This window comes from Eretmochelys imbricata, chromosome 4 (genome assembly GCF_965152235.1).
Source record: "Eretmochelys imbricata isolate rEreImb1 chromosome 4, rEreImb1.hap1, whole genome shotgun sequence".
Classification (NCBI taxonomy): domain Eukaryota; kingdom Metazoa; phylum Chordata; order Testudines; family Cheloniidae; genus Eretmochelys; species Eretmochelys imbricata.
Genome location: NC_135575.1, coordinates 45,308,824 through 45,326,714, shown reverse-complemented (window position 1 = coordinate 45,326,714; position 17,891 = coordinate 45,308,824). Strand labels below are relative to the sequence as shown.

General features: G+C 37.3%; 1 protein-coding gene across 3 annotated transcripts in view; it reads left to right on the top strand.

Moving 5' to 3' along the window:
* The window catches only part of ANKRD50 (ankyrin repeat domain 50), a 48,620-nt gene extending 33,736 nt beyond the window's left edge, over positions 1-14,884 (top strand). For all 3 annotated transcript variants that reach the window (XM_077815198.1, XM_077815200.1, XM_077815201.1), the window contains 2 exons: positions 5,721-9,268; positions 12,100-14,884. In XM_077815198.1, the coding sequence (XP_077671324.1) occupies positions 5,721-9,265 (3,545 nt within the window). In that variant the 3' untranslated portion in view covers positions 9,266-9,268; positions 12,100-14,884. The remainder of the gene's footprint in view (positions 1-5,720; positions 9,269-12,099) is intronic.
* The last annotated feature ends 3,007 nt before the right edge of the window (positions 14,885-17,891 follow it).

Sequence of the window (17,891 nt, the reverse complement as noted above, 5' to 3'; positions counted from 1 at the left end):
CTTTTGCACAGGTTGATATAATGGAATATAATATATTAACTAACATGAAGTTCTGTATGCATTTGTAAAAACTCCCTAATATAGTTTTACGTAAGCAATTAGTAATCAATAGTTCTTACAGGTTGGGAGGAGTAAGATGTTCTAAAGAGCCTGTGTTCTCTTTATAAAGTTTTAAGGAATAAATAAATATTTATGCAGTGACAGAGGGTGATGAAAGCAACAAAATTCAAAGTTGAGGCTTCTCTAACTCATTCTGTTATATTTGATATTGCAGGTGTGTCTGGTGAGTGTGATGGAATGTGGAATGTATAGTCTCCTGCACATGCTTAGGCAGAAACGTTAAATGCAGTGTTTCAGTTTTCAAGAGGATGATATTCTGTGAATCACACAGCTCCTTATGAGGAGGTTATGCATAAAAGTTCATATAAATACCTAATTGAATCCTTCTGAGATCAGCAGTGTAAATTATTCATAGCTAAAATATTGTATTTCTCTTCCATCATAAATATTTAAGATGCTTTGAGTTAAGTGAAGGAAGGATATGTGTATGTGTATGTAATATATATACACACAATATTTGGTTTAAATTTTTCTTTAATAAAATGCTTAAGATAAATGTTTGAGAGGAAAAAATATGGTATTTAACACAATTTGTTTGTTCAGAATGTGTATTTGTTGTACTGAGCTTTGAAAGGGATCCTTTTACTCTTAAAGTATCTGTATAGCGAAGATACTCTTGTTTTGTTTTGAATGACCCAGGACCTCAGTGAGATGCCAAGAATTACATTTGTAACTGAACAAACATTTGTAACTGTTTATAGAGCTGCCAGGGAACTTAATAAATCAGGGAAATCCATATTGGACAGAAAATGATGTGTTGTAAGAAAAATCTGAACAATGCAAAAGCGGGGTCATGGGACTGTGAGTTGTGTCTGCTGCTCTCCTGTTTTGCTGAGCTCAAGAAGGTAATGGGAATGTATCTGAAACAAAAGTAACTTTTTCATAATGTTTTGATGCTTCTCATCCATGATAGCCTAATGGAAGTGGCTTATTTTCTCTGATGTGGTTGGAAAGCAAGTTTGCAGGATTTTTGTTTAGACACGTAAAATGCCTTCCTTTTACATAAATGCTTAGAAAATATCACAGCTTTGTCTAATTTAGTCCTTCAGTCTGAGCTAGCGATGGAAATTTTAGAACCTCAATTCTTGTAATTCTAACTTTTTGTGTATAAAGCTTATTACAAAGGGAAATGGAGAGCATGTAGTTTGAGACAAGACTAGAAGAGCTCAGCAAAAAGAAAGCTGAGAGTGGATATGACTGTGCTTTATAAAGATATTTGTCGGGGAATGGTAAACACCAGGGCAGGGAGGGTAAAGAGCTACATAAATTGAAGGATACTGTTGGCACAGAAACAAATGGATATAAATTGGCTGGGAGCAAATTCATGATGGAAATGACAAGAAATTGTCTGACCATCAGGAGGGGTCAGGTTCTGAAACAGCCTCCCAATAGAAGTTGTGGGGCAAGTAACACAATTAGTTTTGAAAGAGCTGAACAAATTTATGAATGGGATTGTACGATGGGGTGGCTCATGATGATGTGGGCAGGGCTCAGCAGCCCTGGTGGTCCCTTCTGATTTACCTCTTATGTTCCAAAAAGCTCATACTTCAGGGCTTCATTTGGTCGCCTGTAAGGATCAAGAAGGGATTTCCCTTGGCCCCTGATGTATTCTGGTGGGTGTTTTTCTTTTTCCTCTGAAGCATCAGAGATGCCCATGGCTGGAGATGGGACACTGGATGGGATGGGTCCGTGCTCTGAGGTGGGTCCAAGTTTGTTCTCTCAGCTGGATGGTTCTTGCTTAGATACCAAGGTCTAACTGATTTCTATATGTAGAGTTGGGAAGGAATTGGTCAGATTGGCTGTGACCCTTAGGGTTTTTTCACCTTCCCCTGCATCATGGAGTGCTGGTCACTTGCTGAGATTATCTGGGCATATTTAATTTAATCATTTCGCTGCATTGCAGGAGACTCTGGCACTGGTTGCACCCCTGTCCTTCCTGTTCTCTGCCTGTGACATATAATAGTCTAGTTTCCTGTTGGCTGTAATTCTTTGGTCTAATTTTGGTTGTTGGTTTTAGTGTGTGGGTGGTGTTGGTGTCCTGTGATGTTAGAATCTGATGGTTCCTCCTGGCTTTAAACTCTGACTTTTTTCAGCCATTTTTCAGAATGGCATTTATATATGATAAAGAGGATGACATAGTCTGAGCTTCAATTTAAAATACCTAAATCTCTGTGGAAGTATGGGGTTAAGATCCTGACAGAGACAGCTCAGTCCATCATTCTTCCAAGGCCATTAATTTAAGTATTTTGCAGTCTGCTTCCTTATGACACTTCTAAAAAAAAAAATGGGGTGGAGTTGGGAGGATCCTTTCTGCTTTGTTTGGAGGTGAAAGATATTCCTGTTCCTTTATCGAGAATAAGGGTTTTAGTCTGATTATTTTGGCCAGAAATATCCCTCCCTCATTATAGGACTGTGATGATGCAGGCTGTGTGCTGGCTTGCTGCCACCCTCCACTCTAGAAATAGCTGCATTTCATGTCGGTGTGTGTAGTTACATCCAGTCCTAAGCTCCAAAAGGTATGAAACTGCATCCCTAAGCTATACTACATTCTTTCTTCAGCAATATTAACAGAATTGTTCACTAAACTCTAGTCAGTATTACTTACGCAACCCCAATGAAGGTAATTGGGGTTGCACAGGTACCACGGAGGACCTAATATGGGATGCAGAACCTTTAGTGAGGGTGCTTGAAAAGTCTTAAGTCTTAGATTCCAGGTTGAATTTGCAGCTAGAACAAAATTTGTAAACGGAGTATTTAGATCTGGAAGTCATGTTAAACACAAACATAGATCCAAACAATGCCATTTTTCATAGTACCACTTCAAACTATTAGCTCTGTGGAATAATGGTCAAAACTGAATTGAACTGGTTACCACATGATTGCTTCTCCCTCAAGATAAATTGCAGTTTGATGACCACTTTTGGTTTCAAAAATAAAGTTTTTAAGGCAGATTAGCTGACTCTAAGAAAATGGTTGCAAGTTGTTACTGTGGATGGATGAGGTTACTGTCTCTCTCTGGAATGGTGAGGTACAATTGTGGCCTAGAATTATTTATTTATTTATTTTTACTCAGCAACGTAAATTGCTGTTTTTGTGACTTCTAGTGTTTCTTAGAGTTCTGTAGCTTCCAGAAAAATGGTATGGAAGCATTGTTATGTTTTATTGTTAAGAAAAAAAAACTGGATCTGTGGCAAATACAAAACTTGGCACTCTCAAGGCTGATGTTTCAAATGACAGAGATCGGTTGTGTGCTACATGTAACTGATTTTTTTTATACACTACATTCTATGCATCTGCTACATTCTGGGAATAGGCAGGCTACTAAAACTTCCAAGAGTCCAATTTTGACATATTTCCAAGTGTAGTATTCTTGTATGTATAATTATTTCCCTTCTTCCTCTTAAGAACAGAGAGGAAGACAAAGGGACCACGTGACATTGAGGAAACCTGGTTCGTTGTACTGCTGAAGAAGTTGGAAATTGATCTACGTTACAACCTTCATTTGCAGAATCATATACTGTGCACTTTACAGGATTAAAAGGATATTTAAATAGCTCTCTGATAGTGTTTGCTTTCAATATTTTGAAGGCTGTTAAGGGAGATTAAGTTGATCACGCTATCAGCAGTAAATTGTATTTATTTTTAACTTGGAAATTCTCCATGATTATGCATTTGTTGTTAACCATAATTTCCTCTAATGTGAGTGAATTATCCTTTTCTACAGTATATAACTATAATATTGTTCCAAATCAAAATAGCTGCATTAATTTCAAACAAGAATTGAGTAAAATATTAAAATGGTATGGTTAATTCTTTCTGAAATGTAGAGTGTATTCAACTCTCAGCATTAGAGTATATTAAAATTTTAATTTTCAGAGGGCAATACTAGTAATTATAATTGTTCTTACCTGCCTGGATCATTTTTTAAGATTCAGATTAGTCCATTTTAAAGAGGTTTTTAGTACTTGTGTTGAAATTTTATTTTTGCTAGATACAGAAATCAGTCAGCACTTTAAAGAACACAGTTATTTAGGTAATACAGAATAGTGGGGAAGTACTGAAATCCTCACCCCAGTGTTTAGTAACTTTTAAAAAGGCAAATAGCTTACTATGTTTTAATGAGGAAGATAAATAAGTAGTAATACTGTTATTCTGTTAGGTACTTTTTTAGATCCTACTTGTACTTTTACACTTACACAAGGTCATCATTCAGATATCCTGGGCCTGCAAAGATTTAAGCACAGGAATAGTCATAGGTTCATAGAGTTTTTAAGGCGTCATCTAGTCTGACATACTGTATATCATAGACTATTTAATTTCACCCAGTTACTCCTGTATGAGCTCAATAATTTGTTTTTCACTAAGTCATGTCTTCCAAAAAGACACCATCGTGATCTGAAGATATCAAAAGGTGGGGAATCCCATAGTAGTTTGTTTCAATGGTTATCGCTGTCACTGTTTTAAAAAAAAAAAAAAAGCCTGATTTCTAATTGAAATGTGTTTGGCTTCGGTTGATTGCCATTGATTCTTGTCATGCTTTCATCCACTAGATTTAAGAGCCTTTTAGAACTTGGTACTTTCTCCCTGGTATGTGTGGACTGTAATTGAGTCACCTCTCATTCTTTTTTTGATAAATTAAACAGATTTAAGTTTCACAGGGCAAGTCTATACTACAATGCTACATCGGCACAGCTATAGTATGTGTGGTGAAGATGCTTAATTACTCCACCTCTGAGAGAGGCGGAAGCTATGTCGGCGGGAGATGCTCTTCCACCAACATAGTGCTGGTGTGAACAGTGCTTAGGACAATATAGCTTGTGTTGCTCAAGGGGTGTCTTTTTCACATGTATTTTCTTTGAATGTGCCCAAGTTACCAAGGGAATCACATCGCTCTGTATGACTGACATCATTATTTAACGCTCCACCGGTCTTTGTCATCTGCAAATTTTATCAACAGTGATGTTATGTTTACTTTCAGATCATTGATGAAAATGTTGAATAGGATTGGGCCTATTGAGTAGATGATTGTGAAGCCAAGATTAGATTTCAACTTTCAAATGAATTAAAGAGTATTCTTAAAAAGCGAGAAGTGGAGTCAAGATGAACCAAAGGCTGAGCTGTTGGGCTAGATGGTCCGTCAAACAAACAAACAAAGACAACTTATGTTCCTAAATTTCTCATATTCCTAATATAGAATGTGTTTTTATGTTAAGGGTGCAGATCAGTTTTTTTACTATTTCCGATTATTTATTTATTTATGTGCTGTCAGTGTGCTTGGCATTGTTTGACAGTGTCACAATCCCTGCCCCATGGTCCAGTTCAGTTTTGTTTACTAATGTACATTTCTCTTTTTGGTGGAATATGAAAAAATATGCTTCTTTATACATTATAGCACAGTTCTCAGCTACTGTTATTAGTTTAGATGTTTATCATTGAATTTCAGATATACTGTGTTAATACATACATCATTTCTCCTGCTTCCCAAACTTCCTGACCAAAAGCCTTCTTTTTCTTTTGTAATATTGAACAACCAAAAACAGTAGAAAACTAAACCATAGAATTGTTCATTGACCTTTATCTTTCTTGTCTCTTTTTAATAGGTTTTCGAAAAATAAGTCTAGATGATCTCCGAAAGGCATATATTGTGAAAGATGTGCAGCAGTATATTCTCCATCGTTTAGATCAAGAAGAAGCACTGAGACAACATCTCACAAAAGAAACTGCAGAAATGCTGAACCAGCTTCACATCAAAAGCAGTGGTTGCTTTTTATATCTAGAACGTGTCCTAGATGGAGTTGTGGAAAATTTTATCATGCTAAGAGAGATCCGTGACATTCCTGGAACACTAAATGGCCTATATCTCTGGCTTTGTCAGAGGCTTTTTGTAAGAAAACAGTTTGCAAAGGTCCAGCCAATTCTGAATGTAATTCTTGCAGCTTGTAGGCCATTGACTACAATAGAATTGTATCATGCAGTGTGGACCAAAAACATGACATTGACTATGGAAGACTTTCAACGCAAACTAGATGTTCTGTCAAAAGTTCTTGTTGATGGGCTAGGAAATACTAAAATTTTGTTTCATTACAGTTTTGCAGAATGGCTGCTGGATGTAAAGCACTGTACACAGAAATATTTATGTAATGCAGCAGAGGGACACAGAATGTTAGCAATGAGTTACACCTGTCGAGCAAAGGATTTGACACCATTAGAGGCCCAAGAATTTGCATTGCATCTAATTAATTCAAATTTGCAGTTAGAGACTTCTGAGTTGGCTTTGTGGATGATATGGAATGGCACACCAGTCAAAGACTCTTTGTCCACTTTAATCCCGAAAGAGCAGGAAGTACTACAGCTGCTAGTAAAAGCTGGTGCTCATGTCAACAGTGAAGATGACCGTACATCTTGCATTGTACGACAAGCTCTGGAAAGAGAAGATTCCATTCGTACCCTGTTAGATAATGGGGCATCAGTAAATCAGTGTGATTCAAATGGGAGAACATTGTTAGCTAATGCTGCATATAGTGGTAATCTTGATGTTGTTAACTTACTTGTTTCTAGAGGAGCAGATTTAGAAATAGAAGATACTCATGGGCAGACAGCACTTACTTTAGCTGCTCGACAAGGACATACCAAGGTTGTCAATTGTTTGATTGGATGTGGGGCTAATGTAAATCACACTGATCATGATGGCTGGACAGCACTACGATCTGCAGCTTGGGGTGGACACACCGAGGTGGTTTCTGCACTCCTTTACGCTGGAGTCAAAGTGGATTGTGCAGATGCTGACAGTAGAACAGCCTTGAGAGCAGCGGCATGGGGAGGACATGAAGATATAGTGCTGAATCTGCTACAACATGGAGCTGAAGTCAACAAAGCTGATAATGAAGGTAGAACGGCTTTGATTGCAGCAGCATACATGGGACATAAAGAGATTGTGGAGCACCTCCTTGACCATGGTGCAGAGGTAAATCATGAGGATGTGGATGGAAGGACTGCTCTGTCTGTTGCTGCACTTTGTGTACCTGCTAGTAAGGGGCATGCTTCAGTGGTTAGCCTTTTAATTGACCGTGGTGCTGAAGTAGATCATTGTGACAAAGATGGTATGACTCCGCTGCTGGTAGCTGCCTACGAAGGACATGTAGATGTTGTTGACTTACTTCTAGAAGGAGGAGCTGATGTGGATCACACTGACAATAATGGTCGTACACCCCTTCTGGCAGCAGCCTCTATGGGCCATGCTTCAGTTGTAAATACTCTTTTATTTTGGGGTGCTGCTGTGGATAGCATTGATAGTGAAGGGCGAACAGTTCTTAGTATAGCCTCTGCCCAAGGTAATGTTGAAGTAGTACGGACTCTGCTGGACAGAGGACTAGATGAAAATCATAGAGATGATGCAGGATGGACACCTTTGCACATGGCAGCTTTTGAAGGTCACAGGTTGATATGTGAAGCACTTATAGAACAAGGTGCTAGAACAAATGAAATTGATAATGATGGACGTATACCTTTCATACTGGCTGCACAAGAAGGTCACTATGATTGTGTACAGATATTACTGGAAAATAAATCTAACATTGATCAGAGAGGCTACGATGGGAGAAATTCTCTCCGAGTTGCTGCTTTAGAAGGTCATAGAGATATAGTTGAACTACTTTTCGGCCATGGAGCAGATGTAAACTACAAAGATGCTGATGGCCGGCCAACACTTTACATCTTGGCATTAGAAAACCAGCTTACAATGGCGGAGTATTTTTTAGAAAATGGTGCAAATGTAGAAGCAAGCGATGCAGAAGGAAGGACAGCACTCCATGTTTCCTGCTGGCAGGGCCATTTGGAGATGGTGCAGATACTGATAACATACCATGCTGATGTGAATGCTGCAGACAATGAGAAGCGGTCTGCTTTGCAATCTGCTGCTTGGCAAGGCCATGTGAAAGTAGTTCGGCTTTTGATTGAGCATGGAGCCTTAGTTGACCACACCTGTAATCAAGGTGCTACTGCACTCTGCATTGCGGCACAAGAAGGACACATTGATGTTGTGCAGATATTACTGGAGCATGGTGCTGATCCGAATCATGCAGATCAATTTGGACGTACTGCTATGCGTGTTGCAGCAAAAAATGGACATTCTCAGATTATTAAATTACTGGAAAAATATGGTGCATCTAGTCTAAATGGCTGCACTCCATCACCAGTCCACACAATGGAGCAAAAACCCTTGCAGTCAGTCTCTTCAAAAATGCAGTCATTAACAATAAAATCAAATAGTTCAGGAAGCACTGGTGGAGGAGATATGCAGCCTACTATGCGTGGTTTGTCTAATGGGCCTGCTCATGCTTTCAGTTCTCCTTCAGAATCTCCAGATTCTACAGTGGACCGCCAGAAGTCGTCTTTATCAAATAATTCCCTGAAAAGTTCCAAAAACTCTTCTCTGCGTACTACATCATCTACAGCAACTGCTCAGACAGTGCCTATTGATAGTTTCCATAGTATGTCATTTACAGAACAAATACAGCAGCATTCACTGCCTCGTAGCAGAAGCAGGCAGTCAATTGTTTCTCCTTCTTCCACAACTCATTCCTTAAGTCAGAATCATAATTCACCAAGTAGTGAATTTGAATGGAGCCAAGTAAAACCCAGTTTGAAATCAACTAAAGCAAACAAAGGGGGGAAAACAGAAAACTCCAGCAAATCTGGATCTGCTGGGAAAAAAATCAAGCAGAGCAGCTCCTCCCAGCCAAAAGTTTTAGAATATGAAATGACTCAGTTTGATAAACGAATACCTGTTGCTAAATCTGGGACCAGTGTGCCACTTAAATCAATGCCAGCCGAGTCACAGTGCAAAATTTTGGTCCCTCCATCTCAGCAAGAAGTTTGTCGACCTCAGCAACAGTTCCTAATTCACCAACAGAGTGGGGAACAGAAGAAGCGAAATGGAATAATGACAAACCCAAATTATCACCTTCAAAGCAATCAGGTTTTTCTTGGTAGGGTTTCCGTCCCGCGAACAGGACAGGAGAGAGGACTTCAAGAAGTTTTGGAAGGCTATCCTTCAGAGACAGAACTAAGCCTTAAGCAAGCCTTAAAACTTCAGCTTGAGGGAACTGACCCAAGCTTCAACTACAAGAAAGAAACACCACTGTAATAGGTAAACCACTTATCACATAGGACTTGTCTGCATGGTGCATTAGTGTGCACCAGCTGGGATGTAAGTGCTAGTGGACGCCATTGTATTGCACAGTCCATGTAGACCCTGCTGGCGTACACTAAAAATTCCTTAGTGCATGTTGGCATAGTCCCAAATAGTATTATGTCACTGCACACTGGGGAGCTTTTAATGCACGCCAGCAGGGTCCACATGCATAGCTTGCGACACACTGGTATTCACTAGAACTTGCATCTTAGCCGGTACACAATAATACACCATGTAGACAACCCATAGACAAAATATGTGCATTTTAAATAAATAAAATATAACTAGTGTAAATTTTTTTAAAGAATCACAAATTTTTAATAAAAATTGTGAAGTGTCAGATTTTTTTCACATGTGCTCATTGGATTTCTACATTATCAAATGTTTTTCAAAACATCAGCATAAAACAATTGGATGATCAGTACACTTTCTTGTAAATTGATATAAAGCTAAAGGCAAGGTGTTGCTCCAGTACTTTTGATAAGTAGCTGAATTAGTAGCATGCTTCATACAGACTTGATTCACGGCATTATTTTCAACTGAAAGGATAACATTAAAATACCTTGCTATATTTTCAGTGCTACGCTGAAATTCATTTGTTTACATATACACTCTTCAAGAAACTGTAAAATATTCTTTCAAGTTACTAGAATAAGTTCTCTACAACTTTAAATTGAAATATTTAATGTGGCTATATCCTGCAGTGAGAGAAATACAGAACAATGCCTCTTTAAAGGAGATGGGATTCTAAATGGCCTTCATGCATCTCATTCTAGATTATTGGGCTAGTTTTCTGAGTGTGGGAATTGTGTATTCATACAAAAGTTCTTAAGTATAATCTAAGACTCCAAATTAAATTAATTTTGGTTTCTCACTCTCTATGTAATACATTTTCAACCAGAAATTCTGCAGCTTTCAATAGCCTTTTTTCCCTACAGAAATTATCCAGGAGTTAGTTAAATAGTTAATTCACTCTCCTCCAACCCTCATACCTGCTACATCCTGATGAAGTTTGAGGTTTTTTTAAGGTATTTTGACTTTATTAATAATGATCCCAATAAACATTTGAGTTTCAGAGGAGCAGCATCTTTTTGAAATGGAAAAGCTTCATATACATTGCTTATTTCCCATAATATTTCTTTTGTTCATTTACATTAACATTAGAATGCTGACAGACCAGATTTGTTCCTTCTTAAAACAAAAATGTTCTTGTTAGCTGGCTTAATCTTGCAGCAAGTCAACAAGGATTTTTTTTGTGAACAGTTGCTTATTAGTTTTGTGTCAGTTACCTGATGGTGAGACATTCATACATCTTGCTCTAGCAAAAGAAAGAAGAGGGTTTTTATCCCAGGCTGCCTTGGAATGTAGAAGTCATTTTCACCCACATGTCTGTCCCTTCCTACTATTCCTAGGCTACAAGTTTAGTTCCTGAGGTTTATTGTAAAGGGAAGAAAGCCAAAGTATTATACAAAATCCTAAGCTGCTTCCCGAAATGTTTGATGCAACTCTAATGCTAACCAGTTAAAACAACTTGATGGCTCAGACAAAGGCCATTCAGAGTTTGCCTCTATATAAAACTTTAGTATTACTATCTATCTTCAATTATATAGCAACTATAGCTGCAACCTTGTTTCTAGTAGATGTCTTGGGGTAAAATTTTCAAAAGCACCTACGTTACTTAGGTTCCTAAATCTCATTAGAAGTCAACAGGACTTAGACTCCAAAGTATGCTAGTCATTTTTGAAAATGGGACTTAGGTTCCTAAGGCACTTTTGTGTGTTTGAAAATTTTACCCCTGATGCATATAATATTTTATAAGGTTAACATGCTGCATAATCAGTTCCTTTATTTCATAACTCTTCTATAATGTGAGCACCCCAAACACTGTCTTTAAATAATAACTAAGTGAAATGAAATTCAAACAACATGATGGAACTGTGGAAGCTGTGTCAAGGACTCCACCATACTGAACCCACCAGAACAAAACTCTGCAGGAGTGTAGATACAATCATTCAATTTGCTAACTCTTTAGAATTGTGTGACTTAAATAGATTTAAAATATAAAAAAAGTTTGTGAAATAACCCCATATATAATATTATAACTGTATGTTGACTCTGTTCATTTAGCTCTTTTTCCATTTAACACCTGCCCACCTGCATAGTGTTAAAGTGAAATATGACTAAAGAGCAGCTTTTGCATTTTTAATCCTTTTTTACAACTATGTTTTTTAAATGTAAATTTGCATATCAGTTGTGGAGACAGCTGCATGGTGCAGCCTCAAAACTATCTTTTACTTCGAAGTCTTCTTTATTTCTTTGCCACATCCAAATTAAAAAAAAAAAAATCCACTAACCAGCAAAACAGAGATTGAATACTTCTTGAAATTCAGCTCAGTGCCTGCCCCAAAAAATATTTCATCGATTAATCTTGATTATTTTGAGTGAATTACCTATGGAACATCATGTTAGAAAATATTACTTCATCATGTAGAATCTCATTGCCAATCTAATATCCAAGGATTTCCAGGAATGGAACTCCAGCTGTCACCACTTGTTGCCTTTTTTTGGCAATATTTTCAAAAGTTTCCATTGGTATTCGAGCCATATGAGTGCCAGGATGGATGGTGAATGCAATTGTGTATTTTTGTTTTTAAAGAAAATCTTTGTTTCAAGACTCATATTTCTAAATATCTTTAGTTAGAAACTATGTGTGTAGTTGTTTTTCTGTATATACTGTATGTATATGTAGTATTCCCAAATTTAACTTTTTAATTTTGCACTTTTAGGCCAATTCCATGATGCTATGAACAGAAGAGTTTCTGCCTGGAATGGTTTAATCAGCTGCCTGGGATGAAAGCATATAATGCTTGGTAGTCCACCTAGAAAACTAAGAATGTGATTACCACAGTACAATTACCTTAATTACTGTAATGTGCCTAAATTTTAAGGCTGCCTTCTCAGTGTAACTCTCTGTGCTTCAGAAGTTTATTTTGTGTACTTTGTATGTAATACACAGAATAAGCACTTTTTTTTCTTAATTGCAGAATAATATATGCTGTGTTTCCCTGACAACACCTGAGAAATTGTAAGAGCAAGGATTTTTGATATCCTATTCCAGAAGGCTTGATAAATGTGCATGTGCCACAATGAACTATATATGGGAGGACAGTGCTTTTTGTATTTATTTTATTTTCCTGTGGCAAAAGAAACTAAACATACAGTTTATACCATATTTGTATTGCTATAATGTATGGTCATTTTCCTGTGTATTTCAAAAGTTCTCTCAAGAAAAACAAATCTGGTAACAGTATTTGATGAACTTACAGTACTTGTATGTTCTGTCTGTAAAATTACTTTGTTCAATGGTAGAGTTGCAAGATTATAACCATACACCACACCTCTGGGATTTTTTGTAATAAAATCTAATTTCTACAATTACAGCTTGATATCTGGATGTACAGACTGGCTACCACTGAAAACGATAGAGCTATGCATATGTATCCAAGGGCAAAACTTAGTCCATACTAAATAGTCTAGTATGTTAAAAAAAAAAAAAACTCGATTAATTTCAATATTAGGTGCTTAAGTGTAATGTGCTAAAATTTAAGGCCTGATTCTGCTTTCACTTACACCTCCATAAGAACTCAGGAATAACTGCATTAAAGTAAGTGAATTTACACCTGTGTAATATTTGTGCAAGCAAGCAAAAACAGGTCCATTGTATGTAACAGTATATATACACTATGAAATTTTCTCCATTTACAAGGGATGAACATGCACAACTCTAACTCCATCGCTCATGAGTCATAAAAATGATTAACACCTGAAAATAGAAAGTATATTGCACCATTCACTATTACATAGTCTGACTCTAGATAATAAAAGTTAACATTTTCTACATAAGTATTTCCTTTAAAGACTTGAATTCAACTTTTCTCATATTGTGATTCTGTGCATTCCCTGAATTGTGTGATCCAAAGTCATGATGATAATCCATTTATAAATTTAGATAAATGGCCCTTGGATGCATATACATTGTATATTCCGGGACACTAAAGATCTCGATAGGTTACTACTGTGGTGAACAGTCATCAGAACATAATTAAATTTGATTATTTTAATTAATGAACCACCTTCTTATTCACTCATATTATCAAATGTAAAAAGAAAATCTTTCATAGGCATATGATGTGTAGTAAAATGTAATGTTAGAAGTTGACACCATAGCAATATTGATAATTCTGAAGTGAATGTTTTAAGTATTTAATTTTTTGTCCCTGTGGGATATTTATAAAATAAACACAATGGAACTCTTGCAGAATAGCCTTAAGAATGTTAATGGTTCAGTAAAGAGAGAGTACCAGAAAGTTTCAGCAGACTTGTTATGAACCTTAAGTATAGTGCATTTGCAATACTGTGCAAGAACACAACTTTCTCTTTTCTATTGGGTGTATGTTTTGTTCTGTAGAAAGATATCCCAGAAGGCTTACCTTTTCTACTACTTGATTGTCGTTGGGATTATATTTATTTAATTTTATTGTTTTGTTTTGTTTTATTTTTGTTACAAAGTGCGCATTGGGTCACAGGGTCCATTTCACAATGGGCTACAGTTTCCAGACAGCTTCAGGTTTTTGTATGAATAATATTTACATTTGAAACAGTTGGTGGGTAAACCCCACATATAAATCAACTGAAAGACCTGTTGAAAAGTTACTTTCAGAATCAAAACAACAGTTCCTGCAGCTTTTCAGTATTGCTTTGGAATAGAGCATGAATTACTCTGTTAAAATACTTTGATGAGGGTGTGAGACATTCCGCATTGCTTTTGTGTGTGATTTTAATATTATACCTTATGTGGTTTGTACCATGCTAAGAAAGTAAAACTAATATCCCCCAAATGTTAGCAATTCAGTTTGGATTTTTAAAATGTTGGGTGATGTCCTGCTGTCTGTACAATCACACAGAAGTCAGTGGGGTTGCACACTTGTAACTCAGACCAGAATTTAGCCTGTCAAATATTTCTCTGTTTCAGATCTTGTTTTCATAAGCTACTATGCGACTAGTCCTATCTCCTCCTCCTGACATTTCACGCAGTCTCTCCAACAACCATCTCCAGAAGTGATCACAAATTCATGATGGGAAAGCTAGAGAAAAGACTGTCTTGTGAACATTAACATCAATACCATATACTTGTGGAGAAAGTCTTCAAAAGAGAAAAGTATTTAAATTTGTCAGAACTAAAAAGGTATTGAGGTACAGTGATGCCCTTTTGTCCTTGTGATCAGTATTGAAAGTATTACCATTGATTAAAAAATAAAAGGCTGTTTCCCTCATTAATCAGCTATGCAAATGTGTGTTATGCTTAATATCCTCCATCTGATCTGTTCAGTTAACTTTGTTTGCAGATAGACTCTTTTTTTTTCCCCCCTCCCTGGATTGGGTTGTATATAGCCTATAATGTACATTGAATGAATTTCACATTGTAAAATTTTTATTTTATTCCTTGTATTATATTAAGCAAAAAACCCTATGTATATGAAAGTGCATAATAAATATATTTGCTTTTCAGCAGCTATCTGTTTTATTTTACAACCTCCTTTCTTGGGACATTTCAAGAAAAGGTTCTTAAAAATTAGGAAAACTTGACTAGCATTTGTTAAGCATCTAATAAAACCTAATGAAAATTAGAATATGATTTAGAAAGGTCGTAAGCATTTGAGGCAAGCATTTTCAAAACTGGATGCCCGAAGTTAGCTCCTAAGTCCATATTTAGACACCTGTTTGTTTCCTGATATTTCAAAAATGCTGAGTTCTCAGCAGCTTCCACTGACTTCAGATTTAGTATTTCACATTCTTACGAGGCCTTGAAACCAGCAGGAATAAAAAACTTCTCCTTCGAGATGTGTTGCCCATGTCCATTTTTGTTCCGGTGTGTGCATGCCCAGTGCACCAGAGTCAGAGATATTTTTTCTTAAGTGGTGCCCATAAGGGGAAACACATGCATCCTCAGCAGTCTTGTGCTGCTACACAATGCTATGGAGGGTGGAGCCACCTTTGATCACTCTCAGTTCCTTCTTACAGGACAGATCCCAACATAAAGGGGAAGAAGAATGGAATGGATATGTGCAACACATCTCAAACAACAGTTACAGAACAGGTTAGTAACCATTTTTTCTTCAAGTGATGGAACATCCATTTCACTTCAAGTCACCCCTGAGCAGTTAAGTCTGGAGACGTGTTTTGGAATCTATCTGACCAATGACTATAGATCCAAATTTGGCAAAGTCCTTTGAACATCCAAGGCATGGAGCCTTTCTTCAACCCTCTGAGAGCAGGGTTAGGAAAGAATGTCAGTAAGTATATGGCTTGATTGAGGTGGAATTGTGAAACTACTTTAGTCAGGAATTTCAAATGCAGACATAAATATACCTTATCCTTATTAAAGCAAAAAAAAAAGTGTAAAGAGGGTCATCTACCAACACTCGTAACTCCATTACCCTTCTTACAGATAAAATTGGTACCAAAAATGCTACTTTCATAGAGAGATGCAGTAAGGAGCAAGTAGCCATGGGTTTAAAGGGTGGACTTGTTAACTCTGCCAGCATCAGATTCAGGTTCCAGAGAGGAATGGGATTCTTGACATGGGGATATAACCTGTCTAGACCTGTTAAGAATCTGATAGACATAGGGTTGGAAAATACTGAGTGGTTCACAACTGATGATTGGAAAGTGGAGGTCGCTGCCAGATGAACTCTGATGGAACTAACCAATAGACCCTGCTGTTTTAGGTTAAACATATCCAAAACATGTTGGATAGAGGCCAGGACTGGTGAAACACCTCTCTGCTTTCACCTTATGAAGAATAGTGTTCACTTCATCAGGTAAGCATACTTAGTACATGGCTACCTGCTGTTCAGAAATGTTTTGCACATTTGGAGAACACTCTGTCTCTTGAGGAATTAACCGTGGAGCAGACAGGCCATGAGATGGAATAGACGGGTTGGGGTGTAACATCTGTGGCCCTGGGAGATCTTCTTGTGATCTTGAAGTAGTGTCATAGGAGCCCTAGACAGAGAGGCTCAGCAGACTGGATAACCAATGGTAGCGAGGCCAAACTGGTGCTAGCGTGATCCTGCTTGAGTTTGGATAACATCTTGGGTAGGATAAGAATAGAAGGGTAGGCATTCAGAAACTTGTCTCTCCAAGAGAGAGTAGGAAAGCATCCATCAGGGAGCCCAGAACGAGAACTGAAGTTTTATCCCGCCAATAAGATTTATTAGTTAAAGATACAAAATTTTAGCCCAGCTATGGAATAAATCTTCCTACCAAAACAGTCTAGTCTCTTTGCCTCTTTGTTCTTTGGGGTAGGAGGTCATTCCTGTTGTGCTTTTTCATTCATGGTGAGACATCTAAGGAACCACTCTGAGGGGCACATCTGCCACTCTGCTTAGAGAAAAATCTCTGATGCATTGGGCATGCACACGCCTGAAGTAGAATGAACATGTGCAATCACTCAAAGAAGAACTTCATTGTACTTTCTTTCAAGATGACCTGTATACCATTACATTTGTCAGGAAGACTAGCAAACTAAACACCCCAATTACTATAATTCCCTTATATCTGAAAGAAGGTTTTGTTTGGTTTTTTTTGGAAAATATATTTTTTCATATATCCTTTTCCCCAAGAGTGTTCCAGTTATTTCATATCTCTGTGCCAATGAAGTGATTGCATAGACATGATTTTACCCAAATCAGAATTCCCAGGAATAAAATCTGCATTTGTTGAACACAAAAAGGGCTATGAATGTTTACTAGGGTAAGCTAAAATCTTTTGAAGAACAGTGTGTGGCTTGTTTAAAGGCCTAGCAAAGGGATCAAAACTTCAGAATACTATGTCTAGGTGTATTTGTGATTTTCTTTGTTCTTTTTGTTATGTAAAAGCACATTTTCTCTTGAGGCCAAGTCATGTTGTTACATGAGCATATTTTTGCATCCCACTCGAACACAGGCTTTCTTCTTCCAGTGAGGCCACCAAAGGAGGAGTTCTTCAGGCTGTTGCTTAATGTAGGCCTGCCCTAGGGTAGTCCTTGCTACATCAACTCTTTGTACATTTACAATGGAAGAAGAGATGGTCAACAAGAAGGAATTTCCAATAATTGTCATAACCTCTTCTTCCACTCTAATTGTATTCTGCTCCCTTCTTTAGAATCAAAATTATGTATATTAGTGTGGGAAATTTCTGAGTGTCAAGGAAGAACTCTGCTATTTATCTGCCTTCTGTCATTGACAGTTTAGGTTTGCCTCCTTGTTTCCTGGTAAGCACTCATTCCAGTCCTTGTACTTATGACTTTGTTGGTTTGTAGGATAGGAGGGAAAAAAGGGCAAACATAATTACTGTAAGTAGTTTTTCATTCACCTTTTGTATACTATTTCTGTGGTTTTCCTTCTCTAATCATTGACCCACTTCTGATATGCTCTTTATGCCAAGGAATAACAGCATATGCATTGGATTAGTTCACTATTTTTCACAAAGACAGCAAAGTATTTCCTGTGAATTAATCTCTAAAGACTTTGACGTT